Raw genomic sequence first — 16,935 nt, 5'->3', positions numbered from 1 at the left:
GTTCTCTGGGGTCTTTAATCCCCTGGAAAAGGTCTCTATGTGTCTAAACAGTTAGAAGGCCACTGCTTAGGGTATGTGTGCTGCTTTTTTGCTTTAACTACAATGGAGGAGGAAAAGGCTTTTAGAAAGGTAACTGGGAATATAGAAACCAGAATTATAGGAAACTATCCTTAAAGCAGTCCACGTTCCAGAGAGAATCCAGCTGGATTAGGTGCATTATGTAACTCTGTAGGAAATGTGCATAGGCTGGATGTAAGTTTAGTCATTTTAGCACTTGTAATTTTAGTGGCAATTGAAATTAATTTTTTTTCTCTAAAGCAATATTCATGTTACTTTTATTAAAATCCTTCTGTAAAATTAAAATAAAACCATTTAAAAATGTGTAATTATGTCCCTTTAACAGATTTTGGCTTTTGTATTTAGCAGCTTAATAACTGTGGAATGGTTGTGACATGAATCTGAATGAGTTTTCTGCAAGTTTTTATTTTCTTTAGAATGGTTTACAAGTTATATCAATAAATATGTTAAATTTACAGATGAAAATGGAAAAGGCTGCTAAGTGGAAAGGAAAAGCTCCATTGCCATCAGCTACAAAACCTTCATGAAGACTATTGGATAAATTAAAACCATCATCCAAGTATCTTTTTCATGTTTATTTAAATGTAATAATACAGTTTATTTTTCCTGAAATGATTTACTTTTTTTTTTTTTTAACTGTATAAATGTCTTTTGGGATGTTTCCTTAATTTATGTAAATAACTAAAAATGCCTATTACTTTTGTCAAAACTCATAATTTACTACTTTGTAGGTACCTTTCTCTCTCCTGACAAATGAGGTTATTTTATATGAGTCAGTCTGAGAGTACAGTAAATGTTTTTAGTACATAATAATTTAACTGTTTCAGGCTATTTAAACAAAGATATTATCAAGGGTTTCGGACAAATATATAAGAGCCACTTTTTTGTCATTCAAAATAGTAAGTTAAAAACAAGAAAACAAAGCAAACAAAAAATAGTTAAAATCTTTTTTTTATTTTTCAAACTTTGTAATGTTATGCTTTTAAATAAAAAATGTATCTTAAAATTATACAACCATTTTCTAGTGATATTACTGATTTTTTTTTTCAATCATCTTTCTCAGGCCGAAGCTATCTACTGATTTTTAAGTTGTGTTTTCAACTACCCATTGTCTAACGTACGTACTGGACGCATCTTGTGTGCCACTGCAAATCCTCTTGGCCCCTTTTCTTACTCCATTACTGCTGTGGAACACTTTCCAGCAGACTTCTGATAGCGGAAGCCATTTGATGGCACCTTGTCTTGGGCCCATGTCACGGCTCTCTTGCTTCCTTCTGCAGGGATCTTCTGACACTGTGGCTTGGGATGTCCACTGGAACCCCACTGTATCATACATATGCAGCCCAAAGATGTTGGGGAGCTAGTGACTTTGGGGCCACTCTTGACTAATGGGAGGTGGAAGCCCGATAGATAAGTGCTCTCCCTTCCCTCTGCTGGGAAGACAGTTCTGCAATGCATTTCTTAAACTTTCTCAGAAAATCCTATCACGTTGAGCTCCAGTCACCCATAGCAGTGGCCAACTCAATAATAATACATCCCTATGTTATCTTTCTCTTTTTTCCTTTTCCACTCTTCTACCCCTCCCTCTGGTTCCCTCAGATCACTTCCCAAATAAATTACTTGTATAACAATACTTACAGGTATAAGAACATTTGTCTTAGGCTTTGCTTTTGGGCAAGGGATAAACTCAAGCTAAGATGGTAAGTACCAGGAATGGCCTTTGACAGCAAAGACTCAGGATAGTATCTTGTGACTGGATCAGTTACTTCAGTGGATTTGGATGAATTGCAGGTGGGAGGGGAAGTGCTAGGTTATGCAGTAGTTGTGCCATTACAATGAAATGGGACTAGTGGAAATTATAAAGATTAAGTATTCACTTGCAACTTTGAAATGCTTTAGGAGCTTTGAAAAAGAAAATGACACAGGCTCACGATAGCCATTTAACTCAAGGAATGCTGTGAAAGCCAGAGCCCCTCTATAGCACTCTCAGGAAACTCATCTGCAGATGCAGAGCAGATTATGCTGCCAATGAGGCCCAAATCTAATAGTAAAGGTGGCAAGGCTGCAAAGGAAACAGAATGCACAGCCTTGCTAGTCCCCAGCCAAGTCAGTGCTGACACAAAAAGAATGGAACCCTAAATCACAGGATGGGGACATTGTGTTGGTGAGCTGAGAATCTTGAATCCTCAGGTTTCCATGAACTCCGAGCTGGCACAAGCTGTGTCCTCCAATTTTCCAGTGGAGAATAGCCTGCCCTTACCTTGAGATTCTGTAAAGGCTTTATCTGAGGCAGTTGCATCACAAAGTAACACTTATCCTCCTCAAGATCCACCCTTGTTACCGCTCATTGACTCCAAAGTAATAACTAGGATCAGGTGTTAGCAAACCCTAAGTTGGGGAATATAGTCCTTCCTCTAGGAGGATAGGTTTCACTCTGAATCAACTGCAGATTCTGGTTAAAATATATTGGGAGGAACCCAGGAAACATGTCTGAGAGTAGATCTTGAGGATATTGAATCAAGGGGTGGGGTGGAGGTGGAATATAAGGCTTGATAGGAGAGAGTAACATGGGGGCACTCACTCATGATGCATGATTTAATTCCCTGGCAAGAATTTTTGGAGTTGCTCCTAACACAATGCAAGGATGGCATATAGAAGATATGATAGGCATGCTAGCAGTTATCTGACATAGTATTGAGGATGCAGTCAGAAAGCTCAGGGATGTATTTGTTGTTTGAAACTGGAGAAGCTATCACCCGACTTTTCCCTGGGAGGGCCCAGATGATATTCATAACTAAGGCAAAAAAATATATAATGGTAGTCAGGTACAGTGGATCACATCTGTAATCCCAGCACTTTGGGAGGCTGAGGTGGGAGGATTGCTTGAGCCCAAGAGTTCAAGACCAGCCTGGGCAACATAGTAAAAACTCGTCTATATACCCACACACATACGAGGTGGGCATGGTGGTGCATGCCTGTAGTCCTAGCTTTTTGGGAGGCTGAGGTGGGAGGATGCTTGAGCCAGGAGGTCAAGGCTGCAGTGATCCTTGATCATGCCGTACACTACCCTGGATGACACAGTGAGATCCTGTCTCAAACAACAACAAAAAGAAATGTAATGGTGAAGAGTATACTGGAAACTTTGAAAAGCTTGGCAATGGTTGATTGACCTGTACAGGCTAGAACTGATGATGGAAGATGCTGTCATGACTATGGGCTCTGTGGTATCAATGTATATAGATGATGGGATGCCAGAATTTTGAAGGCCAAGTTGTGGAACTTAACTGTCAGAGGCCCAATTGACATAATTAACTTAATAGGCACATAGGCATGAATCTGTGAACAAGGTAAAGTTCATGATGTTCCAAGGGGCAAGACAGAAGGACAGCTGATTAGGATGTTATTTTACTTATATAACTGACTCCTCTCACCCCTCAAAAAAGAAAATTGAGAATTGGCAAGGAGAAGGCTGACATCAATCTTTGTAATGAGAAACCATAGTTCCCCATCCAGTTTTCAGATCTAAGCTCATTATTGAAGGGAAGGCCCAGATCCCCTTGAGGAAGGATCATCAAGTATATTTGGTAAATATCCCCCAATCCTTTCTCCAAGGGGCAGTCACGTACCATCATTTACCAGGGTAACTGTGCAATGGATAAAAAGGAATAGTTAGATTTGTTTTTTCAACCAAGGACTGTTGGATACAGTGCCTGACCTCACATGGATCCCAGCAGACCCAAAAGACCATTGTGGTTCACTGGTTAGAGTAGGGAATCTCAATGACAAATGGAGTCCTCACCAAAGTTCATCTCACAGAAGGTAAAATGGGTCTGGTCCCACTCTATTTCTACTCTCCCTAAATATACATAATTGAGCTAGATATACTTTGTAACTGACAGAACCCCTGGACCTACACTGATGGCTCTTGCTTCTTGCCCCAGGGCTTCTTAGATGCTGTAGGACAGAGTTAATGACCTAGATGCTTCCCTTGACCAATGGGTCATGTCGACATAAAGTCAGTAAGGATATGGAATACTTGAACAACAGTATTAACCAACTTCACCTAATTGACATTTATAGAACACACTAACCAATAACAGCAGAAAACACATTCCTTTTTTTTTTTTTTAGTGCAAATGGAACATTTACTAAGATTGACCATATTTTAGGCCATAAAACAAGGCTCAATATTCTTAAGATAATTCGGATCTTAAAGTATATCCCCTGACCACAGTGGAATTAAATTATAAATCTATAACAAAGATATCTGGAAAAATCTCAAATGTTTGAAAATTATATAACACGTGTAAATGATCCATGAGCCAAAGAAAAAAAGTCAAAATGGGAATAAAAGCACTTTTAATTGAAAGGCAGTGAACACACAACATCGTAATATTTGCGGGATGCAGCTAAAGCAGTATGTGAAGGAAAATTTATAGCACCAAAATGCCTTTATCAGTAATGAAGAAAAATCTCAAATCAGCTCTTACCTTAAGGAACTAGAAAAATAAGAGAAAATGAAACTAAAATAGATAGAAAAGGGAAAATAAGACCAGAGTATAAACTGAAATAGAAAACAAAAGCAAGAGAGAAAATCAATAAAACTAATAAAATTTATAAATCTCTAGCCTGACTAACATGAGAGCGCGCACAAATTATCCATGTTAGGAATGAAAGTGGTGACATCACTATAGATTCTACAGATATTAAAAGGATACTAAGGGAATACTATAAATAACTATGCCAATTATTTTGACAACTCAGATGAAATGGACAAATTCCTTAAAAAAACACTGTGTTGTAAGTCTCCTTTGTGGGATGTTTAAGGATCATTCCAGTGCGGCCATGGAAATTCCAGAGAGGCATATAAAAATAAAGGCGTTATTATACTCATTTGTCTTAGAAAAGAGAGGCATGACATGCCACATGGGGGCTATATATAAGGTTTGAACGCCAAGGGAGCATACTTGAGCTTAGAGAGAGTGAGGACCCATGGCCAGGTGCCTTTACTGGGGGTCAGGGCAGAGTACACAAGAAAACATGTGAAGGCATTTTATTGGTGCTTTTTGAAAGTCATTAGGTCACAGTCAGGAAGTGGCAGGAACTAGCCTATCACCCTGGTACACCTGGTCATTTGGGCAGGGTGGTTATAGCCTATTTGTGGGGATATTGAGGCACCAGGAAAATATAAAGTTAAAAAAATTACAATGTAGACAAAACTATCAAGCTCATTAGATACTAAATGGGTAACATGATTAGCCCTGTATCTATTAAAGAAATTGAATTTGTAGTTAAAAACCTTACCACAAAGAAAATTCTAGATGGCTAGAAAGTGCACTAAAGGAAATGATGCCTAGATGGCTAGATGGCCACACAGTGAATTTTACCAAGTCTTAAAGGAACAAAGAATGCCAATTCTATAAGACCTTTCCAGAAACTGAAGTTGGGAATTCTTTGCAACTTATTCTATATGGCCAGCATCACTCTGATATCAAAACCAGACAAAGTCATTATGAGAAGAGAAAATTTCAGACCAATATTCCTCTTGAACATAGATGCAAAAATTCTTAACAATTTTAGCAAATCTAATATGAGAATATATAAAAGGATAATACATCATGACCAAGTGAATTTTATCCCAGAAATGCAAGGTTGGTATAACATTTGAAACTTAATTGATGTAATTCATCATATTAACAAACTAAAAAATAACCACATGATCATATCAATAGATATGAAAAGAAGTATTTGACAAAATTCAACACACGTTCATGATAAAAATTTTCAGCAAACTCAGGATAGAAAGTAACTTCCTTAATCTATTAAAGGGTATCTATTATAAACCCACAGCAAACATCATACTTAATGGTGAGAGGGAAATGCCTTCCTCTTAAGAATAGGAACATGGCAAGGGTGTCTGCTCTCAGCACTTATTTTCAGCATTACACTGGAGGATCTAGCCACTGCAATAAGGCAAGATAAAAATAAATAAAAGACTTCCAGATTGTAAAGGAGAAAGTAAAAACAGCCTTTATTTGCATAAGACATGATCATCTATGTATATAATTCTGTTAAATTTGTTTTAAAAACTATCACTAGAAATAGGCTAGGCTCAGTGCCTAATACTGGAACTTTGGGAGACTGAGGCAGGAGGATTGCTTAAGCCCGGGAACTCAAGTCTGCAATGACCTGTGATATCACCACAGGTCTCTCACCTGGATGACAGAGCGAGACCATGTCTTACACACACACACACACACACACACACACACACACACAGAAAAACTATCACAGAAATAATGCACAATATACTAAAGTTATATTTCTATATACTAGCAACAAAACAAACAAGTTGAAATTAAGAAAATAATACAATTTACAACAGCATGAAAAATGAAATTCTTAGGGTTAAATCAGACAAAAGTCAAACTTTTATAATGAGAAGCACAAAACATCACTCAGAGAGATAAAATAAGACCCAAATAAATATACTGCGTTCATGGATCAGAAGACTCAATATAGCTAAGATGTCCATTCTTCTCAAATTGGTATATACATTCAATGTAATCCCAATCAAAATCACAGCATGCTCTGTGTGTGTGTAGATAATGACAAATTAGTTCTACGATTGCATGAAACTACAAACCTAAAACAACTTTGAAAAAGAATAATATTGGAAGGCTTACAGTACATGTCTTCAAGAGTTACTATAAAACTACAGTATTTAAGACAGTGTGGTATTAGTCTAAAGAAAGCAAATAGATCAGTGTAACAGAACAGAGAATCCAGAAATAGACTTGCACATGTATGGTTAATTGATCTCTGACGATGGTGCAAAGACAAGTCAATAGACAAATGACAGTGTTTTCAACAAATGATGCTGGAAAAATTAGATATCCATATGCAATAAAATAAAATTTGATCGTTTCATATGTTATAAAAATAAACTCAAAAAGGACTATATATCAAAATGTAAAGCTTGAACATGTAAAATTTCTAGAAGAAAATATATAAGAAACTTTTGTGAACTAGGCTAGTCAGAGATTCCTTATGTACAACACAAAAACATGACCCATAAGACAAAACTGATAAATTAGACTTTATTGAAATGAAAAACTTTTGTTCTTTGAAATACCCTTTTTAGAAAACAAAAAGACAGCTGTAAACTGGGAGAAAATATTTTCAAACCTGAAGGAGTTGTATCCATAGTATATAAAGAACTGTCAAAACTCAATAATAAATTCAGTTAGGAAAAAACTTGAACAGACATCTCATTTAGGAAGATCTGGATGGAAAATAAACATAAGAAAAGTTTCTCAACATCTTTAGTTAGTAGAGAAATAAATGCAAATTAAAACCACAAGAAGATATCACTTTAAACATTTATATATAAATGTTTAAACTTAAAAACACAGACCATATCAAATGATGGTGAGGATACAGAGCAACCAGAACTCTGAAACCCCGCTGGTGGGAATATAAAATAGTACAACACTGTAAAACAATGCGGCAGTTTTTTAAGCACATACACAATTCTATGACTTGGCCATTCCACTCCTAGGCACTAACCCATAAGAAAACATATGTCCATACAAAGACTTGTACACAATAGCAGCTTTATTTGAAACAATTCAAAACTGGAAGCAGTCCAAATACCTGTTAAAAGGTAAATAAATTGTGTTATCTTCATGCAACGGAATAGTAACAGCAATAAAACCCAACAAACTCTTGATACATAGGACAAAATTTATCAATCAAAATAATTATGCTATTGGAAAGAAGCTAGATTAAATGTTCGTACTGTATGATTCTAGTATCGTAAAATTCTAGAAAACTCAAACTAATGTATGGTGACAGAAAGCACAACGGGAGCTGGGAGGAGTCAGGTATTATAATCAAGCATGAGGAAACTCTGAGGTGATAGAAAAAAGTTTATCTTAATTGTGGGGGTGATTTCAACAGTGTATACATATGTTCACCCTTAACAAATTATGCACTTTTTTGATATCTGCAGTTTATTGTACTTTACACTTCAAGCTGTTAAAAATTAACCAGATATAATTTTCAATTGTGTAAGGCTTGCCACAAAGCATAATATCTGCAAAGAAGCAGACAGCTAATTTTTTCCTCTTAAGATTGTGGAAAAAGTTGTAACGCTAGAGAGAGCTGTGGAATCTAGGGATGAATTGACCAACGCTTGTAAAGCTACTAATCTGAAAAACACATTTTCAGTTACCAAAGTTATTTTCTCTTTTCCATCGTGTAAATAGAATGTCGGGGTTCTTCTAATATGGGTGTTTCTAAAATTTAAATCCACGTGAACAGATTAGGAAAGGCCACGAAATCCTACGTCACCTCTAACGTCACTGCTTGAAGCCTTGTGAAAGGAACTGGCCATGGCCTCCACCCCAGCCTATAAATCACCAGGGCGCAGCCTCAGTGCGTGGGGTCGGCAGCCGCCAGCGTCAGGCCGCACGCTTCTAACTAGGCGGTAGGCCGTGGCTGCCACGTGACTCCCGCTAGCACCGGTTGATGGCGCAGCGCTGTGCACGCAGGCGCAGTGTGGGGCCTTTGCGGCCAAAGCTCGCGCGGTAAGCTTCTGCACGTGTGCTACGGCGGGCGGAGGGCCGAGAGCCCAGTATGTGGGGCCAGGGTCACTTTTCTAGAGCTTCTGCAACGGAAAGTGTGAGGTCAGTAGTAGTTTTTGTGGTACGTGCAGTGGTGGCCGCTTCAAGGACTGTTTTCGTCGCTGCTTGCGTTTTAGGTCTCCTATCCTGGGGACGAGGCCCATTTCAGGGTTTTCTGTCACCTTCGAGCCGCCCGCCACCCCAGAGGAGTGTCAGATGCCCCAGTTTTTGAGTGCGTGCAGGCAGGCGAAACTGGCTTGAAAAAACCTTAGGCCTGAGTAAGTTCCATGAAGACGAGGTCACGCAGCCTGCACACTGTCTTCCCCTTCTGGAAAATTCTTTGCCATTTGTTTCAAAATCCCTTGTAAAATAAGTGTCAGGGAGCTACGTGTACCCATCTCTTCCAAATTTTCATCACGAAGTGGAGATTTGGGTGTACCATTTGGTGATCTCTGTTTGCAGAAAGTGGACGGCATCAGTTCCTTCATAATCAGGGCGAGTCATTTTAAAGTAGGATTTAAAAACTATTGTAGAAGTAGCTTCTTGGAGTGTGTGGAGAGATTTCCAAAGTAATTTTAACTTTTACTGAGTTTAAGCCTTAATGCCTTCCATGGGAATATATAGTCTCCCTAAAAGTTTTTACAGCTTTTCGGTCAGTTGAATTTAAAAACTACTTTTTGACCAGTAGAAAAGAACCCTTGTTTTGGAGACGTTTTCATGCCACTTACGAAACATTTTTTAAAAAAATTAAGTTGTAACAAAAGTAATCCATTTACAAAATTTTATCTTTCTGTGATGAGGAGTTAATGTTTCCCTTTTCATAATGAGAGAGCATTTGAAACTTCAGTGTAGTGGTGTTCCTAGACAACTCTTAAAGCTCTTAAAAAATTGCAGTGGCTTAGGCCTGTAATCCCAGCACTTTGGGAGGCCGAGGTGGGCAAATCACAAGGTCAGGAGTTCGAGACCAGCCTGGCCAACATGGTGAAACCCTGTCTCTACTAAAAATACAAAAATTAGCCGGGCGTGGTGGCATGCGCCGGTATTCTCAGCTACTTGGGAAGGTAAGGCAGGAGAATTGCTTGAACCCGGGAAGTGGAGGTTGCAGTGAGCCGAGATCGTGCCACTGCTCTCCAGCCTGAGCGACAGAGCAAGACTTCGTTTGGGGTAAAAAAAAAAAAATCAAAAATCTGTATTTTAATTTTTCTTCAACACTTGTAAATGGAAAGTGCAATGTTCTATTATATTACACATAAAATTATATAGTAGTGTATATTTATTTTGGAATATTTTTGCATGTGATAAAGTATAATATATAATGAAAATTGTTTTTGAAGTAATAGGCAAAATTCTATGTATTTTGCAGTCTTTCATCCCATGGAATCTTCAAAAATAGTAACCACCATGCCTTTTACATAAAATAGACTAACAGTTTAAAGCATTTGTTCTATTATTCTTTGTTTACGTTGTGGAAGTCCTTTTTATGGGAGGATATTTTCTAAAAAAGAATATGTACATTGTTTCAAAGTGTTGATTTATGTAAGTGATCAAAATGTATATGAGTTGTTCAGTATAAATTTGTAAAAGTTTGGCTAAAGAGATAATTTTAAGGATAGAGATTAAATATCATAAAATTGCATATACTACAAAATACTCAAAAGAGTTATTGAAGGAAATATTGAGTTCATTTTTAATATAGAGTTTGAATTTTGATGCTGCATTTTGGATAAAACATTTGTAAGAATTGAACATGATGTAGTTTAGTCTTCATTCATTATTAATGGATGGATTATTATAATCTAATTTAAGGTATTGAATTGTTCTAGTTTTTCAGGAATTGTCCAAATGGATGAAGATACACATTACGATAAAGGTACTGACACTAAAAATTATTTTGGGGTGTTAACAGCTAGATGGTACTGATTTATTTCTAATTTTCTTTGTATTGTGATTTGATTTTAGTGGAAGATGTGGTTGGAAGTCACATAGAAGATGCAGTAACGTTTTGGGCCCAGGTAAATAACAAACTGGTTGATATCCCCCCTCATCTCCCCCAATCCAGTTCCTTCTCAACAAAAAATAAAATCCAGAAATAAATATATTTATTATTCTCATTGCCTAATATTTATTGAATTATTTATCTCCAGGCATTATTAGAAGACAAATGTCGACAGCTGTGACATTACTTGACACATGAATATTATGCGCATAATACACCAAGTTTAAAAAAAGAAAATTGGCAAGATTGTGATTTCAGAATTCCACTCAATTGTAGGCTGCTTTTGCTGGAGTCTGAGAGCCTGTTGTATTTGTGAAGTTATAGCCCCATCTAGGGGTCTTTTATAAGGTTGTTTCTTGAAGGAGGATAAGTTTTTAAAATCTTGGTCTTTTTTTCTAATGGCTTAAATTTGAGATATGGTATTTTTCCTCATTATAAAATTGGAAGCATGAATGAAACATTTCTGATTTTCTGTTGGGAGGCCGTTGGTAGGTACGGTTACTCAGTTTTAAATACAAAGCAAGTACTAAAGGGCTGTGTTCCACAATTTAAGAAGGTGAATTCCTGTAATGCACAGAATGATCGGCTAATTTTTGGTTTTGTAAACTATACATGGTATGGAAGGGAAAGAAATTACATTTCTCTGTACTCCCTACAGCATGGGAACTCCTTTTGGTGGAGAGTGAGGCGAACTCATAATATGGGAAGTATATGAGAAGAAAGTTCTAGAAGAATATGATTAACCCAGAGTTCTTAAATATACAGTCATGCATCACTTAATGACCGGGATACATACAGAGAAACGCATCATTAGGCAACTTTTTTGCTGTATGAACATTGTAGAATGTACTTAAGAGAAACCTTGATGATATAGCCTACTACATACCTAGGCCGTGTGGTGTACCCGTACCCCATGTTACTGTACTGAATGCTGCAGACAGTTGTAATACAATGGTAAGTCTTTATGTATCTAAATATAAAGGTACAGTAAAAATATTTTGTAAAAGATTGAAAAATGGTACACCTGTATAGGGCACTTACCGTGAACTGAGCTTGCAGGATTAGAAATTGCTTTGGGTGAGTCATTGAGTGAGTAGTGAGGAATGTGAAGTCCTGGGACATTACCGTATACTACTGTATACTTTATAAATACCATACACTTAGGCTACACTAAATTTATAAAAATATTTTTCTTTAATAAACCTTAGCTTACTGTAACTTTTAATAAACTTTTGACTCATTTGTGATAACATAGATTAAACATTGTAGAGCTGTGCAAAAATATTCTTTATGTCCTTATTCTAAAGCTTTTTTTCTCTTTTTAAGAAACTTTTAATTTTTTTTTACTTTAAAATCTTTTTGGCTAAAAACGAAGACACAAGATCATCAGTATCACTGTCTTTCACCTCCACTTCTTGTCCTTCTAGAAGGTCTTCAGAGTCAGTAACGTGCATGGAGCTGTCATCTTCTGTGATAATAATGCCCTTTTGGAATATCTTCAGAAGGACTTGAGGTGGCTGTACAAGTAACTTTTTTAAATGGGTAGGAGGAGTACACTAAAATAAAATAGTAAAAAAAAATATACACACACACCAGTGACATGGTTGTTTATTTTCATTACCAAGTGTTATGTACTGTACATAATTGTATGTGCTGTGCTTTTGTAAGACTGGGGCACAGTAGGTTTACACCAGCATCACCACAAATATGTGAGTAATGCGTTGTTCTATGATGTTACGATGGCTAGGACTACACTAGGCAATAGGAATTTTTCAGCTTCATTATAATCTTATGGGACTACTGCAGTGTATGTGGTTCATTCTTGACCACAGTGTCACTGTGTGGGGCATGGCTGCATTTAATAAAACATTGTGGAAGGGTGATGTTATAGAAAACTTGGGGCAAATTCGTGTGTCTGCTTATGCACATGTATTTGGCAAATTTGTTTCTGCTTATGCGTATTGTCTAAAGGTTGCTCACACGTTCTGGTTCCATGCCCATTGTCTCTGTATTAGTGACAGCTGCATCACTCTCAACAGTGTCCCAGGTTGGATGATAAATTATATTTAAGCTTATTGTATAGAAACATCATTTATCAGTGTAAAAAGATTTTCTAGACTAGTGCTGTCTAGTAGAAATACATGAGCCACGAAAGTAATTTTAAAACATTTTTGGCCACATTGAAGAAACTAAATATAGCAGGTGATATTTTAATAAATACATTTTATTTAACTCAATATATCCAAAATATTGTTTCAAAATATAATTAGCATGGAAATGTAAACAGGATAGTTTATATTTCCTTTTTAATATTGTCTTTGAAATCCAGTGTGTGTATTAGACTTAGAGCATATCTACTTAGACTAGCCACATTTTAAGTGGGTATTGGCTGTTGTATTCAGTAGTGCAGCTCTAGACTTACTTTATTGTGAGGATGTTGATTGAATTTGGAGCAAATTCAAGAGTCAGCAAATTTTTTTTCTGTAAAGGATCAGATGATGAGTAGTTTACCATTTTTAGGCCATGCAGTTTCTTGTGCAGCTATTCAACTCTGCCAACATAATGCATAGCAGCCATAGACAAAATGTGAATGAGTGTGTGTAGCTGTGATGCAGTGAACTTTATTTACTAAAACAGGTGGCTGTAATTTGCCAACCTCTGAGTTAAACCATGAAGTTGAGGCGCTTGCAGAAGAACATTTAAAACAGGAAACATGCACATGAAAAGATTAAACATTAAAACTACTGACGGTGTGTAAATGAATGCAGTGGTTATTTCAGGAAGCAAATTGGCAAATTTGGTTGGGGTTAGGGTGGAATGTAGACATAGAGAAGACTAGAGATTTGGAAATATGGGTAGGCAGATTAGGATGAAAATCTGCTCACATATATTCTCCATTTTTTGCCCTGTGGGCTTCTGCCTTATAAACCACTTATAAGCAAACACTTCAGATTGGATGGGTGGCAGCTGAAGGAGTCTGAACTATTTGACTCCACCTGTTTCTTTGAAAGAAAGAGCTTCTGGTCAGGCATGGTGGCTCAGGCCTATAATCTCAACACTCTGGGAGTACCTATGTGAGAGGATCGCCGGAGCCCAGGAGTTTGAGACCAACCTTGGCAACATAGTGAGATCTTGTCGCTCCAAAAAAAAAAAAAAAAAAAAAAAAAAAATTAGCGGGGCATGGTGCATGCCTGTGTTCCCAGCTGTGTGGGAGGCTGAGTGGTGGTAGGATTGCTTGGGCCCAGGAGATTGAGACTGCAGTGAGCTGAGATTGTGCCAAACAAACAAAAAAAGAGCTCCTATTTGTTTTACTCTGCATAGTGAAAAAAATATATGGAATATTTTGATTCTAGGGGTTTGTTCACAAAGGTTGCCTATGTTGTTTCTCAGGGTCGGTTTAAGTGCGATTCCTCTTCTATGCTGAGACTTTGATATTCATCATGATGTTCTTCGAACTGCTCTTTCAGAGTTTTTTTTTTTCAGTCATCACGGATAGTCATGTTCTTTCTAGCATTATTGAATATTTCGTTGGTATATTTCTTTAGAACACATATATATATTTAACATTTTATTTTGAAGAAACTTTGACTTACAGGAATGTTGCAAAATTAGTACAGAGGCTACACCCAGCTTCCCTTAATGCTAATGTGTTATATAACCACAGTACAATGATCAAAAGCAGGAAATTAACGTTAGTACAATGCTGTTAACTAAACTATAGCCCTTATTTAAATTTTAGCAGTTTTTTGTATTTTTGTGTTCCAGGATCCAATGTGGAATCCCGAATTGTATTTAGTTGTGTATCCTTGGTTTCCTTTAACCTCTGAATGTTCCTCAATTTTTCCTTGTATTTCAAGACTTTTGACACTTTTGATGAATATTAGTTATTTTGTAGAGTATCCTTTAATTTGAGTTTGTTTGATGATTTCTTATAAATAGATTAGCAAGAGTTCCACAGAAGTGATATTGTAGTCCTCTCAGTACATCATATTGGGGTTTCATGATGTGATATACCTTCTTATTGATGATAACCTTGATTCACTTGGATAGGGTGGCAATTTCCAGGTTTTTTCACTGTAAAGTTACTCTTTTTTCTTTTGTAATTAATAAATGTTTTAGGAGACTTATTGAGGCTGTCTAATCCAGTTTCTCTTCAACTTTTCACCCACGAATTTTATTGTTTATTGCTCTAGTGCTTGCCTAATGATGATTTTCTATTCCCCTCATTCCTTCCACATCTATTAATTGGAATTCTTCTATAAGGAAGAGCTGTCTCTTCTCTGCCATTTATTTATTCAATTATTTATAATAATATAAACTCATGGATATTTATTCCATGGGTTGTAATCCTATGCTATCATTATTTATTTTGTTGTTTAAATTATTCAGCTTTGGCCATTGGGACAAAGTTCACCAAAGAACACAAATTGGTACTTGTCCTTAAAAATGTCCTATTCTTTTTTTGAGCACTTTTTTGTTTTTTTTTTTTTTGAGACAGGGTTTCTGTCACCAGGCTGGAGTGCAGTGGTGTGAATATGGCTCACTGCAGTCTCGAACTTCTGGGCTCAAGCAATCCTCCCACCTCATCTTCCTGTGTGATTGGGACTATAGGCGCTCACTACCATGCCCGGTTAATTTTTTGTATTTTTTTTTTTTTTTTGTAGAAACAGGGTTTCACCATGTTGCCAAGCTGGTCTCAAACTCCCCAGCTCAAAAATGATCCTCCCACCTCGGCCCTCCAAAGTTCTGGGATTACAGGTGTGAGCCATCACAACCAGTTTTTAAAAAATTTTTTATTTATTTATTTTTTATTTTTAGCGTTTTTTTACTTTCTGACACCATCAAATATTCCAGGATCATCTTTTATTTCCCAGTTTGAGCTCTGCAATCAAATAGATCTTTAAGGAATCCTTTCCATATGATTTAATTATATTTGGTATCTTGTTTGAATTCTACCTAATTTGAACTCATTGGGAAGTAAACTTTTTATATGGCCTAGTCTCATTTCTTATAAATAACTCATTTAAATTATGAAAAAATACAGACATAAGAACTTGATTTAATTTCTAATGGCCTGAAATCTTTTATCATGCTTAGAACCCTCAAGTGTGTAACACTATAATATAGTATTTTACTGTATCTTATACTATATCTGATCTTTCTAGAGTATCAATAGAAATAAGGATATCATGAAGATTGGTTGCTCACTGTCTGAAGTTTGTCCCCAGGCCAGTTCAGTTTTGGGGAATCTTGACCCAAAGAAGGTGAGCCATATTCTTGAATATAATTATTTCATTCCTCCTGTCAGCTTTCCTATGTGTTATTTAGTTTTTGGAATTTTTGGTATATTTGAAATGAAGAGGCTGGTTTTTAGAATTTGTATAAACTACTGTTATGGTAAATTTGTTAATTCAAAAATACTTATGAACTGAATATTACTCAGTCTTGAAAGGAAATTTGATGCAAGCTACAACATGGATGCATCTTCAGGACATTAGCTAAATAAAATACGCCAGTCACAAAAGGACAAATACTGTTATGGTTCTACTTACATGAAGACTTTGAGTAGTCAAAATCGTAGAGACAGAAAAAATAAATGATGGTTACCAGGGACTAGGGGAAGATTGGGGATGGGGAGTTGTTGATTAATGGGTGTAGAGTTTCAGTTTTACAAGATGAAAAGAGCTATGGAGATGGATGATGAACGGTGGTGAAGGTTGCAAAACAGTATGAATGTACGTAATGCCACTGAACTGTAGACTTAACCATGGTCAAAATAGTCAATTTTATGTTATGTATAGTTTCCTACAGTTAAAAATAGGAAAGAATAGAATAAAAGCCACACTCTTCTAGCCAAAAAACAAAAGTGAAGAAAATGTATGTACTGTCTGCCATGTACCTGGCACTGTATTGAGCATTAAGTGTGCAGTGGTGAACAAAATAGATTCCTTGCCTTTGACTTTGATTCACAAAAAATTTGTAAGATGCATCTTCATGCAGAACAATTTGGCTATCTTTTTTCTTTTTTTACTGAGGTATAACTTGTGTACAGTAAGGTATATATATCTCTTAAGATCTTAAGTATATAGCTTGGTGAATTTTTACATATGTATGTATCCATATAACAACCATCCAGATCAACATATGGTTCCATCATTTCAGAAAATTCCTTCAGGCCCCTTCTCAGTCAATTCTTAGTCAGTAGTTTCTCCATCAGAGATATAACCATCATTA

General features: G+C 36.5%; 1 protein-coding gene across 6 annotated transcripts in view; it reads left to right on the top strand.

Moving 5' to 3' along the window:
- The window catches only part of LOC103226369 (protein FAM221A), a 165,019-nt gene that overhangs the window by 25,150 nt on the left and 122,934 nt on the right, over positions 1-16,935 (top strand). For 2 of the 6 annotated variants that reach the window (XM_073009052.1, XM_073009054.1), the window contains exons 2-4: positions 10,529-10,575; positions 10,665-10,717; positions 15,867-15,965. In XM_073009052.1, coding sequence (XP_072865153.1) covers positions 10,529-10,575; positions 10,665-10,717; positions 15,867-15,965 — 199 coding nt within the window. Of the gene's footprint in view, positions 1-536; positions 1,096-10,528; positions 10,576-10,664; positions 10,718-15,866; positions 15,966-16,935 lie in introns of those variants that run through there. The other 4 variants (XM_073009055.1, XM_073009056.1, XM_073009053.1 and 1 more) reach the window with 3 other exon arrangements.

The sequence above is a fragment of the Chlorocebus sabaeus genome, chromosome 21 (genome assembly GCF_047675955.1).
Source record: "Chlorocebus sabaeus isolate Y175 chromosome 21, mChlSab1.0.hap1, whole genome shotgun sequence".
Taxonomy (NCBI): Eukaryota; Metazoa; Chordata; class Mammalia; order Primates; family Cercopithecidae; genus Chlorocebus; species Chlorocebus sabaeus.
Note: the sequence above shows the minus strand (reverse complement) of the source record. Positions and strands in the feature narration are given on the sequence as shown.